General features: G+C 39.2%; 3 protein-coding genes across 3 annotated transcripts; 2 read left to right on the top strand and 1 right to left on the bottom strand.

Annotated features, from left to right (window-relative positions):
• proca1 (protein interacting with cyclin A1) lies at positions 1 to 4,857 on the top strand. The gene is made up of 4 exons (XM_044201211.1): positions 1 to 1,309; positions 1,415 to 1,547; positions 2,633 to 2,767; positions 2,881 to 4,857. Exons 1-4 carry the CDS (start codon positions 781 to 783, stop codon positions 4,604 to 4,606), a joined length of 2,523 nt encoding a protein of 840 aa, XP_044057146.1. The 5' UTR covers positions 1 to 780; the 3' UTR covers positions 4,607 to 4,857.
• Positions 4,858 to 9,548: 4,691 nt separating this feature from the next.
• LOC122878435 (dehydrogenase/reductase SDR family member 11-like) lies at positions 9,549 to 13,919 on the bottom strand. Its single transcript, XM_044201212.1, has 7 exons — positions 13,632 to 13,919; positions 12,107 to 12,316; positions 11,112 to 11,206; positions 10,281 to 10,410; positions 10,061 to 10,153; positions 9,886 to 9,951; positions 9,549 to 9,742 (listed from the first exon to the last, which is right to left on the bottom strand). Exons 1-7 carry the CDS (start codon positions 13,761 to 13,763, stop codon positions 9,701 to 9,703), a joined length of 768 nt encoding a protein of 255 aa, XP_044057147.1. The 5' UTR covers positions 13,764 to 13,919; the 3' UTR covers positions 9,549 to 9,700.
• A 1,679-nt stretch (positions 13,920 to 15,598) lies between these two features.
• ca4b (carbonic anhydrase IV b) lies at positions 15,599 to 20,515 on the top strand. Its single transcript, XM_044203376.1, has 9 exons — positions 15,599 to 15,735; positions 16,005 to 16,099; positions 16,310 to 16,354; positions 16,458 to 16,622; positions 17,038 to 17,183; positions 17,293 to 17,385; positions 18,327 to 18,393; positions 18,496 to 18,659; positions 19,010 to 20,515. Coding segments are annotated over exons 1-9 (963 nt in total). The 5' UTR covers positions 15,599 to 15,733; the 3' UTR covers positions 19,196 to 20,515.
• Positions 20,516 to 21,140: the final 625 nt, after the last annotated feature.

Below are 21,140 nucleotides of genomic sequence, written 5' to 3' on the forward strand. Positions count from 1 at the left end.
ATGCAATATCATCAAGAGGCAAAATGAGGCACTCATTTTGGACTAATTCGGCTGAAAGGTAGCCCTTGATGCCACACAGTCAATTGATCCCGCCATTATTTTAATGAGTTTTGTCTGAATCCAACCATCAGTTCAGCCTCAGTCTTGTGGGCAGCCGAGGCCCTTCAGTCAGTGGGGTTTGCGTGCGACAGCGCCAACCTTTCTCCACATTCCACAATGAAAGAGTTTTGTCCCTACATTGTGATTTAGGTCATCACTAATTCAGTGCCTGTTTTGTGGCATTTGAAAGATGTCCAATCTCCTGGGTTGGCACAATCACCCCATGCCTGTTACCATGGAAAGCGGGCGAGTAAGAACCTCCTCCATGCGTGTTCCCAAAGTAAATCTCCACTTTCTGTGGGCTGTGCTGGGGGGGTAACTTGCGGTCATCTCTCTCTGCGGTGAAAGATGCTGGAGGTTCATGCCCTGCACCCATAAATTAACCCTCTCCTCTCCTTCTGCACGTTTCAATTCAGTGAAGTAACTGGCTACTTGTGGTTAATGTCTATACTCTCAGTGTATCAGCGCTCTGCGATTGTGTAATAGATAAAGATACTCTACCAAGGCTGGAAATCTGAAGAGGTTAATTCGGCTGACTCCTCCCAGCGTTGCCATTTATCGTATTAATAATCACACCACTTGAGCTTCGCCTTAAAAGTGGGAGGGCTGCTCGAGAGCGCCGGAAAACCGCGAGGAGCTGTCTCCGTTACACGTGGTGCTGAAAGTGCCACTCGCCGCATCATGTGGTCGGTCTTCTTTGTCTTTCTGTCTTACCTGGACAGAAACTTCGTCAAGGGCGACTTCCTGAGCCGCGCTTTGGACGCAGAGAAGGAGAGCAAAGAAATGTTCTCCATGCTCAACGACACCTTTTGCGCAAAAATGTCAACTGTAAGAGAGAATTTCCTCTACCAGGTGTCAGACGGAGCCGAGGCGGTGCGCTCCGTCGTCAGCCCCGCCGGGAAGCTTGTGAACTGCTCTGTCATTGTGAACCAGATACAGGTGAAGTCGTTCATGCACGAGTGCAGGTTGGGACTGAAAGATCAGAGAGCCGGGCGGCATCTGGAGACGCGTTTTGCGCGCATGGATGAAGCCAAACTGAAGTGCCGGGAGTTTAAAGAGAGGTCGGAGCGCAGCGGCAGGGTGAAAAAGGATGACAACGATGACTCTGCGCTGCGGGACAAGGTTTTAAAAAGATCCAAGAGAGGCTTCACTTATCCTGGGACCCTGTGGTGTGGAGCTGGAAACATGGCTGATCATTATGGCCAGCTGGGTAGGTTATGACTTAGTATTAAGCAAATTAAGTTAATTATGTGTGTGTTATGTGAGTGTGTGTCAGAGATCTATCAGTTTAATAATTCTGACTTCCTTGCTGCAGGAGAGTTTGCACAGACCGACAGCTGCTGCCGTACTCATGACCACTGCCCTCACGTCATCCATGCCTTCTCCTCAAATTATGGCCACACTAATTTCAAGTGGCACTCCATCTGTCATTGTGACTGCGATAATGCGTGAGTAAAAAGCTCATATTGTATTCTCACATTTAGTCTCACCTCGCTGTATAAGACAATACATGCCTTCTGCCTGCATACAGCTCAGTTCACTGTTAATTGGACCAGTTTTCCAGCATATGTCCAACCACTTGTGTGTTTAGGATACTCTTGAATTGAAGAGATGAAAAGGGAACTGCACACAGACATAAGGGTTTTGAATAGTCGTGGTTACTGGGATGGAAATGATGTATGAGTGTGACAGCATGTGGAACAATGAAAATATGATCCATCTATTTTCATAAAAATGATGCAACATCAGCCTTTTAAAGAATCAACCTCAGGACTTGTTAAAAGCACAATCAACATAAAGAACTGCATCAAAATTAATTACAGATATCAGAAGTTGTGAAAACAAATACAGTGAACTTCAGGCATTAAGTTAACAGCTGGCAAATGTTATTTTCTGGAAATCATAAAAATTAGGAAATATTCTGCATTGACCTTCAACTTCAGGAGTTTTAAAAGTATAATTAATGTATTATAATTAAAAAATGCATCCGAATTCATTAAAGACTACCTAACTTGTTAAAATAAGTTCAGTGAATTCAAGCTGTTACAGCTTAAGTTGCAGCTTTTAAGTCAGTTTGACAAATGTTACTGGTCAGATTTGTTTTAATAAGCAGCTTCTATGGCAGGGAACTTAAGCTTTTAGGGAAAACGAAGGCAGGTGTGTGTCAAAAAGGTCTATAGAGACAAAATAATGTCAGAAACTATCAGGAGGACCAACTAACAAATGTGTTGCTGTTGCTTAGTCCTAGTCCATAACACCAAAGGACAAGAAAAAGTAAGAACTGAATTCTGATTTAGTTTATTGGTTAATGCAAAATTTTTAATAATTTTAAACTAAATTTTGGAATGTAATGACAGCTTGGTGGATAAATAACCTTGTTGGTTAAATCCAACAGCTTCACAGCGTAGGGAAAGCAGGGATTATATGCAGGAGTGGAATCGTAGCAACTAGTCAAATATGCCTATGTCCTTTTTGCATTTGAATGATTCCTGAAAGACATGACTTCTAACAAGACTCTCTGTCACTCCTGCAGGTTGAAAGATTGTCTGAGGAAAGTCAACGACACATCTTCCAGGGTAGTTGGTCAGGCGTTCTTCAATGTCATCGGTGTGCCTTGCTTTGATTTTGTCTATGAAGAACAGTGTGCAGAGCGGCACTGGTACGGCATGTAAGTATCAGTGGACTCTGGTGTTAAACTTTTAAGAAGATTTGCAACATACTGAGCTGTATTACTTTCTGAAACAACCACACACAACCTCCACTTCTTTTCCTCTCTCACAGGTGTAAACGATATGAGAAGCTTCCCACTGCTGTGCTGAGAGAGGCGGTCCCATATGACTTTGGCGGCATTGACGTCATCGATGTGCTGACGTTGGCTCCTCCCAAGAAGGAATCCAAGAAAAGCGAGGAAGAAGAGAAACCGGAGAGTACAACACAGTCTACGATTTCAGGCCCTGAAGAGCCTTCACTTGGAAACGTTGTCACCGCTGCTGAGGACTTCATCAAGGTCCTCGCTACTGTCTCCACCTCTCAAAGCTCCAACTCCGACTCTGATAAAGGCGAGACACAAAGCTCAGAGAAGAGGAAGAACACAGGGAAGAAGAAGAAAACCACCAAAAAGCAGAAAGCAAAACGAAAGGGGAGGAAGAGAAAGCAGAAAACAGAGGCAGGTGTTAAAATAGAGGAAGGAGCTCCAGTTTCGACCTCTGGCAGCAAAGCAGAAGAAGCCATCGCTCTAAATTACATCATCAGTGAGGCACGAAAACACGACCAGTCAAATAGAAACACAAACAGAGTCGGTGACATTGAATATGAGCTTGGAGGAAAAGAAGAGCCCTCCAATGAAGTCATGAAAGATGAACCAGCGATGGATAAGGAGACTGTTTCCATTACGTCACCTACGACAGTCAAGAAAACAGCAGCAGAGTCGGACACTGATGCGCTGACCGAGTCCACAGAAGAAATCATTCTTTCTCCGTCAACAAGCACGACAACTGTTATTCCACAGAAAGCAAAAACCAGAAGGCTAAGAAAGGGGAGGAGAAAGAAGAGCAAGAAAATTCCTCTTCCTTCTTTCGAAGACCTTGTAACGAACACAACAGACAACTTAAGAGCCATTTCTGTCCCCACCATCATTACCATAACCCCAGCAGCACAGCCCGAGCAACAAAGCTTTGGGAGCGACACTGAAAAGCGACCTATCGTCAGCACTGCCAGGACCCCCATTGTAATCCCCAAAGTCAAAAGGAACAGGTCAAAAGAGAGAGGAGACAGAGAGGGGAGGAAAAAAAGGAGGAAAGTCAGCTCGGCTTCTCCCATTGTGGCCGCTGCCCTTGAAAATTCCTCTGCAGACAATCTGAAAGTGATCCCTCTCACCGGGGCTCCCACCATACCTTCGGTGGCCACCACAGTGCGGCAGGTTTCACACAGGCTGGACATTTACGGAGGGAAGACGACCGTCCAAGTTACGGCTCTGAACTCCTTTAGTGTTTTGAAAAGGCAAAAGTCAAAAGAGAGAGGACTGAGAAGCAGTGAAAATCCACTTTTTCGCAACATCTCTGAAAATGTGCTTCCTGTTCTTCCAACTCCAGAGATGAGTGATGCACTGAGCAGCCCTGCAACCACTGCCGCAATTAGTGGGCTTCCAGAAGAAACAGAAACTCACAGTGAATGGAGGCTTTTTAGTACTATCACAGCAGCCCCTTCCATCATTACAAAACGACACAGGCAGACAATCAGACGGCATAGAAAACCAAGAAAGGAAGATGTGCCTGCTGCTCTCAGCGATGGAGTTTCTTTCCCTAAAACTGAACAAACACCAATGACATTTACAACCACGCCATCCAAAGTCAAAACTACTGAAGAGCTCAATCTACAGAGATCTGAAAAGCCCCGCACAACCACCTCAGCAACTCCCGCCATGAGTCCAATTCAGTTATCTATTGAGAGAGCAAAAGCACAATTCACCAGGAAGAAGAGAAGGAAACTGTCTATTAGACAACAATGAGCCATGTGGTGCAAGCATAACAGGATAGGCAAAAAAAAGGCAACTTAGCTGGTTAGGCTAGCTCCTGTCGATCAGACAAGCTTGCTTCATGATGAGTTAAATGCTACATCAAAATATTTACAGTATAATCTTTTCTGGTTCAGCATTTAAATCACAGACATTTACACAAATCATATTTGATTGTGATGTGAGAATCATGTTTTGTAATGCTGTATTCTACATGTCTAATAAAATTTCTGAATGATTATGAATGTATCTGGCAGTGCCTCCATTTATATCTAGTGATTAAATAAACATCGTTTTTAAAAGAAACGTTTGACATTTTGGTAATTACGATTTTGCTTTTTCTTGCCAAGAGTTAGATGAGAAGATTGGTACCACTATCGTGTCTGTACGCTAAATATGAAGCTACCACAGTTAGCTGAAAACCGCAACATGTCGTTTTTTACACTTTGGTTTTTGCAAAAATTAAACAAACTAGCTTGTTTAATTTTACTACTACTGGCAGGTGGATTTTGTTACCTTTGGACAGAGCCATGCTAGCTGTTTCCCCATATTTCCAGTCTTTGAGTTAAGCTAAGCTAACAGCTTGTGGCAGCTTCATATTTACAGTTCAGACATGAGAGTGGTAACAATCCTACTCTGCAAGAAAGTGAATAAGTATATTTCTCACACTATCAAACAATTCCTTTAAAAATTCAGATAATTCCTGTGTTATCTCAGCTGGAAATATTTAATCAAACTCTAAAACTCAGAGGCTTAACACTAACCTGCTTAACCTGATTTTAATCTTTTGTGAACCTTTCTTTCCATACAGCGTGCACAGAAACCATGCCAAGAAAATTCTGTGAGTTTATATGTACTGTGTTCTTTTGTTCTGTGCGTACTCTGTGCATTGCTTTCACCTCTTCACCTCTCATGAGGGTTGTAACACCCAGTGCAGAGGCTGAAATTCTCCAGGTCAGCTGATTCTCACATGCTTGCATAAGAAGAATTCATCTGGATGAGTTTGAAAGGGCGAGATGTCCAAATTGGATCTCAACCACATCTGGCACATTTAAATGGCACTTTGGCATGTTTAGGAAAGATTTTCAGATATACTGTATGTACAGCATCAGATTATCTTGTGTAAATCTTGCAAACAGTGGGAACAATATAACAATGCAGACTTTCATGCTACAGCTCAAATTTTCCGATTTTTTGGAAGACGCCCAAACATTCAAAGGAGCTTAGCATTCAGACACAATGATAGGCTGAAATGGCAGAGCGACTAACACAGTTGGGTCTGTGATAAGACCATTTCTCACAGTGAGGGAAGAAACAGTGGCAGGGATTTTCCATTTCATCTGCAAGTTTATGACCTCAGAGAATGTGTTTTGGGTTCATGTTCATGCTTACTGTATATTTATGTTTAGGTTTATAAACACAACATCTGCAAACGGATTGAAACTCTAGGTTTTAAAACTCAAATAACTATGACGCTCTGCAAAAATATCCAGAATACCCAATATAAAGAATATTATTATTCCATACTGGTATGTATCATTAGTTATGCCCCAATGCTTACACTTACACAACTTTCATTTACATAAGAAATGAAACACTGAAAAAATTTGTCCATGTCTTGCTTATGTTTGTTACTTTAGTCTGTCCAAATCAGACATATAAGGGGATAAAGAATGATTAACACACTTACAGAGGTCAACACACACGTTTGTTTCATAATCCCTGTGGGAGACGGTCACTGACATAATGCTTTCCCTAGCCCCTTACCCTAAGCTTAACCATCACAACTAAATGCCTAACCTAAACCCTTACCCTGACCTAATTGTACCCTGTACCCTAAAACCAAGTCCTAACCCTCAAAAAGCAGGTGACCCATGGTGACACAAGTCCCCATGGGTTAGTGTGTATTCAGGTTAAAGTCCCCACCGAGATATAAGAACATGAAACACACACACACACACACACAGGCTAATAGTTGCTTGCTCTGCAAGTGGAAAACTTCTGAACTTCCCCAGAAATTTCATGTCTGTGATGTTGTTTCATTAAATGTGTGATTGTATTTATTATTAAGTTTAATTTGACAAATATATTCTCTTGTGTATGTGCGAAGAAATCTAGAGGAGACTTAAGAGGCTAAACCTGCAATAAATAATTTTCTTTGGTCACTTGAGGGCAGCGGAAACAAGCTGCAAACACAACAATGACATGTCATCATCTTTTAGGTTGATACAGCAAACTTGTTAGCAAAGAGTTGCTAATTTACACATCCAGCAATTATAGAGCAACATTATCATTCATTTGGAGTCGTGTTTCTGGTCACCTGGCAAGTGTATTCACTCTCTTTTAGCTCTGTGTTTTGGTTTACTGAGGGAATTGTCTGGCTCTTTAGCAGCTATATGCTCCACTATGTTGCCCAGCTGGTGGCTAACTGTGTCTGTCTGCTGTTTGGTGCTAAACAGAGAGCGCTGAGAGTGAACCAAAACAGTAAAGTTGTGGGCCGGACAGCTAAACAATGAGCTGAAACTCGTTATAAAGCTCTGTAAAGACGAGGAGCTGCAGATTCAGGTACTGTACATTAGTCAACATTAGAGGTCCACATTACAGGTCAATGCAATATTAGCTAAAACTTATTTTTTGTTAAAATCCTCGTAATTCCAAAATTTCTAATTCTCTTAGTGTAAAATGTTAAATTCTACTAATTGACATTTGCAATGCAAGACAGCAGCATGCCCTTTTCTGCTTCTGTACACGCTCAGTAATCATGTTATATTTCTGGCAAGTGATGATGGAAAAGACTACCCCCATTTCTTTGTCACACATTTTCTGTTTGAGTGCGAGGAGCTGTCCAGTGAGTTTGGCCAAAAACACTGAGCCAAGTGCCTTGCCAACATTCGTGTATAAACGTAGGCTCTGTGTAAACGGATGTTCATTAACATCAGAAAAACGGTGGGTGGTGGTTGGCAGTCTCCAGCTAAATTTGGCTTTCCTCTGGGCTGGAAACTGAGCATCTCTCTACAGGCACAGAAAGAGATGAAAGGACCTCCTGCATGTTCTCCTCTTCCCTAAAACAACAGCTGATGATTTTAAGGGAGCAGTAAGTTAGGGTTAAACAAATTACCTCTACAGTCTTTACACTCACCATCACAGGAGAGTAGATCATATTTTACATATCACATATAAAAGCGTTGTCTTCATGCTGCCGCAAATGACCCATATTGTCCATATATTACTCCCTTTCTGACACAACTATTGCATTTTTGAAAATACTTGTGACGATAGCATGAAATATGCAGAGAAACAACAGCTATGCTAGCAGCTCTGTGAGGCTGTACTTATAGGTACAGATGTGCTTTGAGCTAAATGCTAACAGTGTTTTCAGCATGCTAACACAATGACAGTGTTAACATGCTGATGTTTACCATGTTCAGCATCTTAGTTTAACATCTTACATTCTAACATTTGCTATTTAGCACTAATCACAAATTACAGCTGAGGCTGATGGGAATGTCATGAGTATCGGACAAATTAAAATTTTGACCCGATGGTAGACCTAGATGAAAAGTCAGAGGGTCACCGAAGTTATTATCATGAGTTGGACATGAATGTCTGAACCAAATTTCATGGCGATCCATTGAATAGTTGCTGAGATATTTCAGCAATTCATGATGGCTAAAAATGAATATATTGACATTATCTGTAAACAAATTCTTGCATCCTTCTCTAAAAAAGGATGCTGTATAGTCACAACTGACTGGAATAGGTTTATGTATAAAGGAGGATAACCAAAACACAAAACACACTTCTGCTCCTCCTAACATTATGCCTCCTTTCTTCCTTTACAGTATGTAGGACTGCTTTTACTGTCTTACTTCAGAAGACACATATTACCAGTGTGTGTTCTTCATATCAGACAACAAAGACTGACCAGAGGATGTTTTTCACCCACTTTCACTCACTTTTCATGTTCAATCTCAGCATCCAATTCATAGTGTGTCTTTATGAAACTGTCAAATGTTTTTTCATCTGACAAGTTTGAAGCCCAACAAGCTTCTCTATGAGAGTCTTCCAGATTCTGCTTGCCACCACAAAACATGAGCGCCCACCATGAGAGCAATATTCTGGAGGTTTGTAATATTGTGCTTGTGACCTCTAGTGGGCAAAGCCTGAACTGTAGGTCAGGTTGTGTTCAATGGAAATCCATACTCCTGTATGTCTGTAAAAAGTATTGTTTGGTTTTACTTGTAATTGTGCTGATCATCACCTGGCCATTTACAAGCTTGTCACTAAAAATCATTTTGTCATTCTGTAAAGTCAGAGATTTTATCACTGGAGGGAGTTTATGTTCAAAGCTTCAGTAAAGTTTAAGAGATCACCAAAATCAGTAGGATTCATCCTCTGAAGACCATGACTGTCTGTACAAAATTTCATGGCAATCCCTCTAACAGCTGTTGAGTTATCTCAGTCTGGACCGAAGCGGTTCCACTGAGCCATGCTAAAAAATATTACACTAAATGTACCTAAGCAATGTGCTGAAGAAAATCTGCCCTGCTAAAAGGTCGAGCAAGTGTCTAAATCCCAGCTGAGTGGTGACTGTAAGCTACTATAGATGCTTCTGACCTTTGACCTCCAAACAGCAACAAAAAGTTTATTTCAATCCAGACTTTGCTGATAAACGAATGCTTCTCCTGTGAAGTCAAATAAGCCACACTACCCGGTGGCTTTACGAACAGAAATCTGAAAAATGTTTTAAAATATTTCTTTATATATTATTATTATATTATTATATTATTATTTGTGTATTTTTATGGTTTATATTGCATGTATGTTTTTGACATTTTGACGATGTTTGTTGGCGAATCCCTGTGATCCATGTGTTTACTGCCTCGCTACAAATCTAATTTCCTTCTGTATAATAATAATGTTGAAGTGCAACAAATTTCACCTTCAAATCAGACAATTTAATTCTGTCATTCTGTGCAAAATTACAGTACAAACTTCAAAACCAAAGTTATTCCATGATCAGATGAACTAATTAATTTTACACAAGAATGTGTCAGTACACTAAATCAGCCGTCACATGGTGCAATACTACGACACCTGCTCCACAGGTCGCATCTGAACATCTCCAATCTGAAAGAAAAGATATGTGAAGGTTATCTCATTATGGGTAAACTACTGATATTTCAACAGTAAAAGAGCAAAGGTTAAAAACAAGTGTAATAAGTCACTATAGAAAACACAAAAATATGTACATGAGAGAAGAAATCACACACCTGCACATGTGGAGGGGCACTTAGGACGTATGTAACAGAATTTGCAACATCTATTGCTGCCAAAGGCTGTAAGAGAAGTGAAAAGTGAAATGATATGGACTGCTGGTTAAGACACCTTTTTTATAATAGTAATTATATCAACAATACTCTAGGAATGTAGGAATAATATTTTTACCTTAAATCCAGTGTATTTTGCAGCAGCTTTATCAGTATTGTCTCTGTAGAGCCGCGGAGCAAATTCTGTCTCCACTACACCAGGAGAAATACACTGCAAAAAGAATGGATTATCAGAAATGAATAAACTTCATAAAATACTGTGCATTTGTCTTATAATAGCTAATAATGGTGTCATGTATAAAGTTAAGTATATAAAGTATTTTCTGACAAAGTCTTACTGTGGCTCTGATGTGGGTGTTCGCCTCACGCAGCTCCTGTCTCAGGCCCTCCGTCAGGGCCGTCACAGAGTACTTGGTGGCGCTGTAGAAATGTATGTCAGCACTATGAACGACACGATGTCCGCACATGCTGCAACAGACGAAGGATGAGTTGTAGGAAAGGTTAACCAGGTCAGCAGCAGCATTTACCGACGTGTATTGAACTATCAGTTGTTCTCTGAAAGCCACATTTGACTTATGTGATGCAAGAACATTTGTGTCCCACAAAACTCTATTAGGTCTAGGGCTGCAACAATTAGTCGATTAATCGATCGACAGAACTATTTTGATAATCGATTAATCGTTTGTCATTTTTTAAGCAAAAATGCCAAACATTTCCTACTTCCAGAGTCTGGATTGTGAGGATTTACTTATTAAATATTTAAGTAAATATCTTTAGGTTTTGGACTGTTGTTTGGCCAAAACAAGCAGTTTGAAGAGGTCAGGTTAGGCTTCAGGATATTGTGATGGACATGGCAGATTAATCAATGATGAAAAATAATCATTAGTTGCAGCCCTAGTTAGGTCAATAAATGGGTGATCTATTATTTTGCTTCCTACATGTTGTAATCACAATGTGATAATAAAATCTTCAGCAATCCATCAGTGTAGTGTTGCCAATGGACCAACATAGTTGAATGGTGATAATATTTTAAATTTTAGTGTCAAAGAAATTGATATTTGGATGAAAGTAAGTGATGATATTTTGCAAACTAATTGTGGGCCAGCCCCTGAAATAGTACATCAACAGAACTGTCCATCATTGTACATCGTCAGTAAGTAAAACTGTACCTGTTTATGTTAATGATGTGCCCATCGTCAACATTCCTTTCTTTCATTGACTGATACGCTTCACGTGTGCATATACACAATGCAAGGACGTTCACCTGCAAGACAACAAGCAGAAAAGTCAAGTTAAGAAAAATTCTGGCATTAATATTTTCCAGATAATGGCCGCTAGTCTGACGGTGGAAAACTGTTGGCAACAGTGTTAACAGAATCAGATATTTTATTAATAATTTTTTTATATTTTTTAAAATATTTTCCTGATTTGTTATGAATATTTTTCAGATATTTTATTAAAATTTTTCGCATATTTTACATATATTTTTGGGATATTTTACTATTATTTCTCAGATTTTTTATAAATTTGTTTCTGATATTTTACTAATATTTTTCAGATATTTATATTTCTCTACACAGAAATATGATAATATATTACAAACCTCACACATTTAATCATTATTTCTTGTGCTTTTTAGCCACTTTAAAGACTAGAAATGACTCCGCCTAAAGGTGTAGGTGATATTTCTCTATTTTTTAGCTGATACTGGATCCAATTTTTCCCTTCACTGTCCAATTTGCTGTATGTCCTTGCGGTGTGTGATCTGTTTTGTCTAGAGGTTGATGTATCTAATGAACTGAAGCTTTACTGATCTAAAATAATGTCATGTTTTCCTCTTTTTGACTTGTGATAAAAACCACAGGTGTTACTAATAAAATTAACTGTGGCTTCGTTCTATTCAAGAGACCCAGTAAGTCATGACTGTGTGCACAATACCAGGACCCTGAAACTGAAGCAGCTAAATGGAATTCAGCCATCATTCATTTTATTATTTACACCTGTGCTTTTCCTACTGTGACATGTTTTGCTTATGTTACTGATAATGTTTAACAAGACCACCGACAAACTAGAGGCCAAATTATTGTAGTTTAAACACATATTTAATTATATATATATTATTATTTATTTATTATGTCTAAAATAAAAAAAACTAAGCTCTTACATCCAGCATGTTCTTCCAGCCACTGGTTTTGCCATTTAACAGTGACTCTGGATGAGCCAGGCCAGCGTTGTTGATGCACACATCCACACCTTTGTGCTGCGCTTTGATGGCAGAGAACATGGACAGAATCTCCTCCTCGTTGCTCAAGTCACACTTGAAAGGCACCAAAACACCACTGTGGCCTGCACTTTGACACTCAGCTGCCAGTTTCTGAAATCAAAACAGGAAAAGAGGTCAGACAAATGAGCTTTATAATAAACTTTGTGCAGCGGGCCTCATTTTCAATATGTTAAATATATAAAGTGATCTTTTCTCGGTTGTTCACACTCCACCTGCCATTCAGAGGTTTTATTCTGCCATGAACAAAAATACTGTAAGTCTGTAGATTAAGGAAAAAGTATTTAATATCTACATTTTTGAATAAGGGGAGTAATTTAAATCTGTCATTTTCATGATTCCTTTTACTTATTGTTACACTTTTATTGTCTTTAGATTCCTTAATTTGGGACAAACTAATTATTGCTAAAAGGAATATTTTAAGACAGCAAACTGCTGACTTCAGGGCAACTGGAGTTAACTCTGCTGTGTTTATCACAGGTTTATCCCAGGAAATTGTTCGGCTGAGGTGGTAAACCACCCAGGTCCTGAACATCTCATTTCTTGATATATTTAGTTCGAAGAAGACACCCTAAACAATAGCCACACCCATTTATCATGTGTCATTTTCTGTGTGGAACACCACTTCTGCCTCTTTTCGTTTGAAAAGTTAATGTTTTATTTCATACAAGTGTTTTAACTTTTATGATGCTATTGGAGGAGGTCTTTGTTTCAGGCTAGGTGGCCCACCTATAAAAATACTGCCCTGTATTAACTTGACTATATTGATTTATGGATGATGATGTATTATCTTAAAAAGGTTTCTCACTGGAAAAAAAATCTCTTACAATCATTATGAGAAGTTAACAGTGAGGTTTGAGACAGAAGCGAGTTTACTGTTTATGGGGGTTTATTTTTTACAGGAAAAGGGAGGAAAAACAATTTATTGCGCTTTGGTTTCTCGTGACTTGGCCAGTGATCACGAGAAACATTACAAATCAATTGCACCCGCCCATCCTCTCTAGTTTACACAATACTGACACAGCAGAAAAGTATTGGTATAACCCAGTAACTTTAGACATCAATATATAGTTTGTGACTGAATCATTTATGTGTTTTTTGCAGCCGAAAAAAAGCTTTTATTATTCTTATTAAGTTACGATGAGAAAAACATCAAAAACATAGAGCGTTTTCATTTCTCTACAACAAATGCCTCCTGCAACAGTTTGCCTACTTCTCTAAATGTCACTTTCACCTTAGCATTTCATCAGCAAAGGCTTTGTTTGGAAGTTTAGCTAGCTATAAGTTACAGCTAGCTTCTCTGGTAAGTTAGTGTCACATTGCTTTGTACTTCTTGCCTAAAGCGGACTGTTATTCATTGAATCCCCCACCCAAAGTGCAGAAATTAAGTTTGAAATTCAGAGCAAACCTGTATTTTTTCGACGTCCCTGGCACAGCCCACCACCGTCATACCGTACCGTACGAGCTCCTTAGCTATGGCCGCCCCGATCCCGACCGAGGCTCCAGTCACCAGAGCCACTCTGCCCCTCCAGCGGTCCATCACAACCGGGACACCGGTAACCTCCTGTGAATACAAAACCCTCACAACAATGAGGAGAGTGACACCGGGATTGATAGCAGAGCCGACCCGAGTTCCTACAATGAGGCACTCGTGAACGCAGCACGGTAGAAGTGCTTCAACCCTGTCTACGTCACGTGCTGCTTTCAAGACAAGCGTGAACTGTAGGATTTCACATAAGCGTGAGGATACGAGGGCTAGATCACTCAGTTCTGTTAAGCAGCTTATTGCAATATGATGGACTACCCAATTTTCAGCTAGCCATAATGCTATATTTCAATGCCCATACTAAAACAATAATTAAACACACACTGTTTTAAAAAAAAATCTCATCTCATTCTTAAACCTGCGATATCTGATTTTTTGGCCAATTGGGGGCAGCAACATTGGCATATAATCAATTTTTAAATTGATATGGAGAACTGGTTAGCAAACAGTTGCTAGTCACATCCAGCAGTAACGGAGCAGCATTATCATTAATTTGGAGTCGTGTTTCTGGCCACCTGATGATTGTCCAATATTAACTCTCTTTGAACTATAGTGACACAATTCCACCTTTCTGCACATTTTTTTATTGCATGTGATCCTGCACTTTCATTCGTGTGTTTTACCATCATTTGTACTTTGCACCTCCCTTCATTCTGCATACTTTTTGTACTTTTATGTCATTTTACTATGTATGTATATTTTATTTGACTTTATTTACTTTTATCTACTGTATATCACGTATCATACTGTCATTACTGTACTTCTTCTTTTTTTCCTTTCGGCTGTTCCCTTTCAGGGGTCGCCACAGCGAATCATGTGCCTCCATCTAACCCTGTCCTCTGCATCCTCTTCAATCACACCCATTAACTTCATGTCCTTACTCACTACATCCATACATCTCCTCTTTGGTCTTCCTCTAGACCTTCTGCCTGGCAGCTCCAACCTCAGCATCCTTCTACCAATATATTCACAGTCTCTCCTCTGAACACGTCCAAACCACCTCAATCTGGCCTCTCTGACTTTATCTCCGAAACATCTAACATGAGCTGTCCCTCTGATGTACTCATTCCTGATCCTGTCTGTCCTCGTCACTCTCAAAGAGAACCTCAACATCTTAAGCTCTGCTACCTCCAGCTCTGCCTCTTGTCTTTTCTTCAGTGCCACTGTCTCTAAGATGTACAACATCGCTGGTCTCATAAAATTAGCCCAAAAGATGAATCTTCAAGTGGGAAAGGCTAATTTTTCCAAAGAAAATTTGATTGTGATTTCCTCAGCTGGAAAAATACTGCAGCTGATGTTATGAGAAATGGGTTAAGCCTAATACAAATATTGTGAAACAGGTCATTACACTGAGGAATATGATGTAATTATTATGTTGAGCAGTAGATAACAATGCGATTGTATAAGTGCTAGTGGTAGTATTTGTTCCAGAGTATGAAAGAGGAGAACAATATCAGTATTGAGATAGAGGGACAGACACAGAACACATTACAAGTTGAAAGACTAATTGAAATCTAAAACAGATGTATATGTATTAAAAAGTAAAAGTAGCAATACTGGAACTAGTAGTAGCCTAGCAGTATTACTCGTAAAAGCAGCAGTAGTAACAGAATTCCAACAGTAGTAGTAATTGTAGATTAATTACTGTCTGCCTTCCAGAAGTCATTAAGAAAAGAAAATTCATTATGCAGCTAAATTGTCATGGTTTTGGGTCTTGAGTTTAGTCATTTCCTGTTTTATTTTGTAATACTCATCCCTCCTCTTGTGTTTTGTGCTTTACTTCCTGCCTTGGTGTCTTTTCCCCCCAGTTTTGATTGTCTGCCACAACCTGATTAGTTTCACCTGTGTTTAGCTATCTTTCCCTCACCTGTGTATTTAGTCCATGTGTCTTCCCTCTGCCAGTTGTCAGGTTGTCTGTGATTGATCCCCAGTCCAGTGCATTTGGGTCCTTTTGCATCATTATAATGTAAATAAGTTCATTATATCTGATCAGGTGGAGTTTTTTCTGTCAAACTGATCTAAACTGCATCATTCAAGCTGTCAAGCTTTCAGGCCAAACCCTGTGAATACGGGTCCACTCATTATCTTGTGAATATAAAATGTTCAATGTTTGCTATGGATCAGTGGTTCCAGAAATCAGGAGTCGTAAAACCAATGCATGTGGTGTGGGCGGGATTGATAGGTGGGCCTACCTGTCTTATAACAAGCTGGTTTCTGGCATCATCTTCCAAACAGGCAGGCAGACTCGGACAGATACAGTACAGTTACAATGCTGCGTGCACCTGTTTTATTTTTGTTTGCATCTTCCATGCAGATTGTCTCAGAGGCAGGTATGTTCTCTAAGGAATAAAAACAAATGAATTGATTAGAATTCTGTAAAAGTAGACAAATTTGAAAACTGTATTAATTTTTGGCATAATATCAAATATTATTCAGCTAATGGCAAAAGTTTGGTAATTATTCCTCAGCTGCGGGTTTGTATTTCTTCTTGTTGTTCTTTATTTTCCATTAAATGACTTATTTAAAACCTGTTCTTGTAGTTTGGTGCTACCAGTCCCAAGTTGCATGCAATCAAACCTGCACAGGTAAACCTCAAGACAAGCCACTGACATTAACAGCTTAAACAAAATAAGAACATATGTGTAGTGGAGTTACTTTTTTTTTCTTTTCATCCTCTTGCCTTCACAGGTCCAGATGAATGGGGAGTGGTGTCACAGCACTGCAGCGGCAGAGCTCAGTCTCCAGTTAACATTGTTACAAGGAGTATGCTACCTGATGAACGTCTCGCTCCTTTTCACTTCATTGGCTATCAAGACACTTTTCATGGTCGCCTCATAAACAATGGTCACACTGGTATGTCTTTGAGATAATTGCAGTTTTATATGAAAAAGATTTGGTAAAAAGATAAGCCAATGTGCTTCTGAGTGATATAAATCAGCTCAACTTAAGTAAACTGGTTGTAAAATAGAAATAAGGCAATTCCCTCAGCCGTAAATCACTGAGATAATGACCTTATATGGTACAAGAGGTGGCAAAATGGATAATAAGAAAGAGAAAAAAAGTTATGCAGCCCCACGTCCTCTGGTATAGTAAAAAATGACTTCCCCAAAGTATCAGATGTGCAAAAGCCAAGATACCTGAGCCAGAAGAAGCTGCAAAACACTGATAATCTTTTAAATTTTCCACTGTAGACAAATCCAACAAGGCCAGATGATGTTTGCCTGAATTTTGAAACAATGACTTGACTGTTTTTTTTTTATTTTACTAGTTAAACTGGAATTGCCCTCCAGTATAAGGATCAGAGGAGGAAATCTGGCTGTACCATACAAGGCATACCAACTTCACCTGCATTGGGGCCAAGATGGAGGACCGGGGTCTGAGCACACAATTGATGGAGAACAATTTCCAATGGAGGTATGAAATATTGAGATGGAAGTGTATTATAATCAGCACATGTGATATAGCCACTTTGTGTACTGTATTCAGATAAATGAAATACTGGATTATTTTGTGCCATCTACAGATGCATATTGTCCACATAAAAGAAGAATACAACTCTTTATCTCAGGCCGTAAGAGACCGTGTAGGCTTGGCTGTTCTTGGATTTTTCTTTCAGGTGAGTTTATTTGTTTATCTTGCAATAAATCAGCTTAAAGGTGAAGTTTGATATGAGTAAGATGAAAATAGGTGCAATATGAAAGGTCCAAAATGAAAAATCCATTATTGGAAAATTAAAGGTATACGCTGAATCTGAAGATGTTTGGTTTAAAAAAAACACATAAATTACATTTTCTTCCAACTGGATATTTGTTTTTCTGGATTAGCATTCTTCTTATGAAAATGTAGTCAAGGTGTCGGGGACATAGGTTCAACAGTTATAAAGATGACATTTTAAAATGTCAGGTTTAATCCCAAAGTACGCACATAATCAATTTTTCAGTTAGATTTCATCAACTGGCATCAGAATTTTGCACATTTTAAAGCTGTACCATAATAATGTACATTACCATAGTAATGGACTTATAATCAGATGCCATCAACAATGCCCTCCATTATGTCAAAATTTAAAAAATAAACAAAAAAAAGGGCCCAAGAATCGATCCTTCAGGTACACCAAAAAATTGTTGAACAAAAGTTAATAAGTAACTTTAACAAGAGCAGTTTTAATGTTGTTATAATTGATAAACTGATAAACTCAAAACCTTTTGTAGATCAAAAGTAACAATAGAGCAATAAACCTTTTTAACAAGGTTGGTGTTTAAAGCTCTATTCTATTCTCTTGTGTAAAATGTACAAAAGTTTCACAACGGCAACGTCCTTCAATAAACTTTATGGTTCCAATGCATTTCGGAGAACTGCCTCTGTCATCAGGACACACAAAGCATCAATTTACAAATCAGATCCATCTGTGTATATTTCCAGGGACTGATGAAAAGCCTTGTGCAATGTAAGCACCAACATCTATGTGAATCAAAACATCTGTATGTTGTCCCAACTTTTACAAAAATTAGATTTCAGCTTGCTAAGTAACGTGAACATTTTATTCTTTTGTTTCAGGAGTCAGAGTCTGCAAATAAGAAATTTGATCCCCTTATAAATGCTCTGAAATATATCAGACGACCCAGTAAGTCATATCTGCTGACATGGAAACATAAGATAATTGTGCTTCATTGTCTTTCAGCTTTTTTGCTAACGTCATTGTCTTGTTAATATTTTATAAAACAAGCCAACAGCATAACACTGAAGGGTGTGTCCCTGGAAATGTTCATTCCCCCTCAGAAGAATATGACAAAGTACTTCCGCTACGATGGCTCCCTCACTACACCTAACTGTGCTGAAACTGTCGTCTGGAGCCTGTTTGAAAACACTATTCCTCTCAGCAGGGAGCAGGTAATTATTGTCACAATACTGTATCATCTACCCAGAGGAGAAAGGTAATTACATTTACTGAAGTACTGCAATGAGGCAGTGGTATTTTATTATTTTACTCCATTCTAGCAAATGTTTCAGACAGCTGTACTTTTTACATTTACCATGAGAGAAACTCACAATATCCCAATTTTGCATCTCCAAAATATATACTTTTCCAGACGTATGACAAAAATCCTGGTTTCATTATAATTATCATTATCTGAAGAGTTTTAGAGAAGTTTCTCAGCATATAATACAAGGTTTTCATGGGGATTTTTTCCATTTTATCACTTTTTCACCTGTCTGTTGTGATTTCATCTTTGTTACAGCTTGCTGCATTCTCCCAGCTTCAGTTTCCTAATGGGAAGCAGATGGTCAGAACCTACAGACCAGTGCAGCCCTTGAATGAACGGCAGGTGTATTACTCCGGAGGCCATGTTGCTGTGGTGTGCACTGTGTTACTCATCATGTCAGTGCTGGTATCCAGTGCACTCTCCCTGCACACTACAGGATGAAAGCTCTGTTTAATTTACTCAACCTTCTGAGCAAGCTGAGGATTTCTAGTGGGTACAGCACACAGATTTGAGTTAATTTATTTATTTTAAATTACAGTAACAGAAGTAAAAAAATTCTGAGTTGGATAAACTTAAATCAAAATTTGAGTTATCACTCAAACCCTATAGGAACCCTTTTGATTGTTTTTATTTTATTTTTGTTGCTGTTAATTTTGTTTGTTTTCACTCTAAGTTTCTATTGTCCACCTCATATGTAATTATTTCACTTATTTTTTGATATTTATATTTGGCTCATTTTACCTTTTCTTGTTTTATTGATCAATGTGATTTTAAATTGTTTGTTTGTTTTTTTTGTGTGGACCCCAGGGAGACTAGCAACCACTTTGTGGAAGCTAATGGGGATCCAAATAAAGAAAGAAGAATATTTACCTTTTTAAAAATGACATCATATCTGTAAAACTATCAGTTTTATTTTGAAATTTCTCTCCACTCCAGGCTATCACCTTCACTAACATCCACTACGTGGCAGCACCAAACAAGTCTGAATGGCTTTTTGGATTCTGCTTGCATTCAAGTCTGGGTAGCACACTTGCAAACTGTACATACAGGATTTTTGCCTCAAACCTTTTATTTCTATCTTTAGGAGTCCTGGGGAAGTTTCATCTCTCATTTGGTGACAAACCCAAAGCCAGGATGCAATGAGAAAGTTAAACATTTGACTGTACAGAGACAGGGATGGGATTTTTTTTTTTTTTTTGTGGTGGTGGTATGTGTGTGCACATACATTTGATAGATGCAGAGTTTTCAACTGCTGTCCATGATTACACCTATTCAGACATGGTTCAGTCTGAAACTCTGGCATGTGACATTTTATGATTGAATAAACAATTGCAATACTCATTTCAAAGACCATGTACATTCATAGCTAACATTACACAGCAGAAGAAGTTTACTTCCCTGTCTGAGATCAATAGGTAAACCATAATTTAATCAGTCCTAAGCAGCAACCTGGGAGGATAATACCTACTGGTATCATTAGATGCTGCACTTGTTTTTGGCACCCTGCGGCTATCTATATCACCCTAAGTACTCGAGGAGATCACTTTGGACATAATCCCATGTTGCACAGGAATAGATGTCTGAGGCAAGCACATCCTCTAGCGCAACAGTGCTGAGATAATCTGCAGGATGCACAGTCATGCTCGCCTGCTGCAGAGGTTCATTCCTTGTTTTCTTGGACACCTTTATGTGTGTGCATGTGTTGTTGGGCTTTTACTATCTGAATAAACCATTTGTCAATTCCTTTTTATTCATCTTCTACATTACTGTCTGCTTGTCTTCTTTTTTTTCCTCACAAGGACATCTTTTCTCGGTTTGTGCGTGCCGCCCATCCCCCACTTCCTCTTATTTCACTTGGTGTGACTCTGAGGTTTGGGTTGTCATGACAACGGAGGACACAGGCCCGTCTCTATTCTATTTGCGAAGTTTCTGTTGTTGCAAGCATATTGCACATTTGCTGCTGGGACAGGGAAGAGCCTTGCACCACCAACCCCCACCCACACCTTGTCACAAACATGCAGGCGTGAATGAGTTCTCAGAAATATAAACGAGATATGAATCTCTTCCTGTAATCTACCCAGAAGATTTCGGACTTGCACGGCTGTAAAATATGACATATTTGAGGACAGTGCTGAGGAGCACCAAACTCCCTTTGTAAACATCAACATTTAACAGTTCCAACATCTCCAAAATGAGCTCAATCAGTCTATGTCTGCTAAGCATCTTTCATTTATCATTACTTTGCCATTTCAGTCAAAGTATACGCCTCAATGCTGCATCAGTAAAGAGTACTTTGTCCTGAGATAACTGGTACACATCCACATTAATTATTACTGGGATCAATATGTATCAGCTTTAGTGTCTGACTTCTTTTTTAAAGCAGGTG

The sequence above is a fragment of the Siniperca chuatsi genome, linkage group LG7 (assembly GCF_020085105.1).
Source record: "Siniperca chuatsi isolate FFG_IHB_CAS linkage group LG7, ASM2008510v1, whole genome shotgun sequence".
NCBI classification, from domain to species: Eukaryota; Metazoa; Chordata; class Actinopteri; order Centrarchiformes; family Sinipercidae; genus Siniperca; species Siniperca chuatsi.

Excerpts from the sequence above, each read along its gene's own strand:
- proca1 (XM_044201211.1), top strand. The coding sequence starts at position 781 with ATGTGGTCGGTCTTCTTTGTCTTTCTGTCTTACCTGGACAGAAACTTC. Across the intron at positions 1,548-2,632 it reads CATTGTGACTGCGATAATGC|GTTGAAAGATTGTCTGAGGA; the intron begins GTGAGTAAAAAG and ends TCACTCCTGCAG. Across the intron at positions 2,768-2,880 it reads GAGCGGCACTGGTACGGCAT|GTGTAAACGATATGAGAAGC; the intron begins GTAAGTATCAGT and ends CCTCTCTCACAG.
- LOC122878435 (XM_044201212.1), bottom strand. The coding sequence starts at position 13,763 with ATGGACCGCTGGAGGGGCAGAGTGGCTCTGGTGACTGGAGCCTCGGTC. Across the intron at positions 11,207-12,106 it reads GCTGGAAGAACATGCTGGAT|GTGAACGTCCTTGCATTGTG; the intron begins GTAAGAGCTTAG and ends GTTGTCTTGCAG. Across the intron at positions 10,411-11,111 it reads CACATCATTAACATAAACAG|CATGTGCGGACATCGTGTCG; the intron begins GTACAGTTTTAC and ends CGTCTGTTGCAG.
- ca4b (XM_044203376.1), top strand. Across the intron at positions 17,184-17,292 it reads GAGAACAATTTCCAATGGAG|ATGCATATTGTCCACATAAA; the intron begins GTATGAAATATT and ends TGCCATCTACAG. Across the intron at positions 18,660-19,009 it reads TTCCTCTCAGCAGGGAGCAG|CTTGCTGCATTCTCCCAGCT; the intron begins GTAATTATTGTC and ends TCTTTGTTACAG.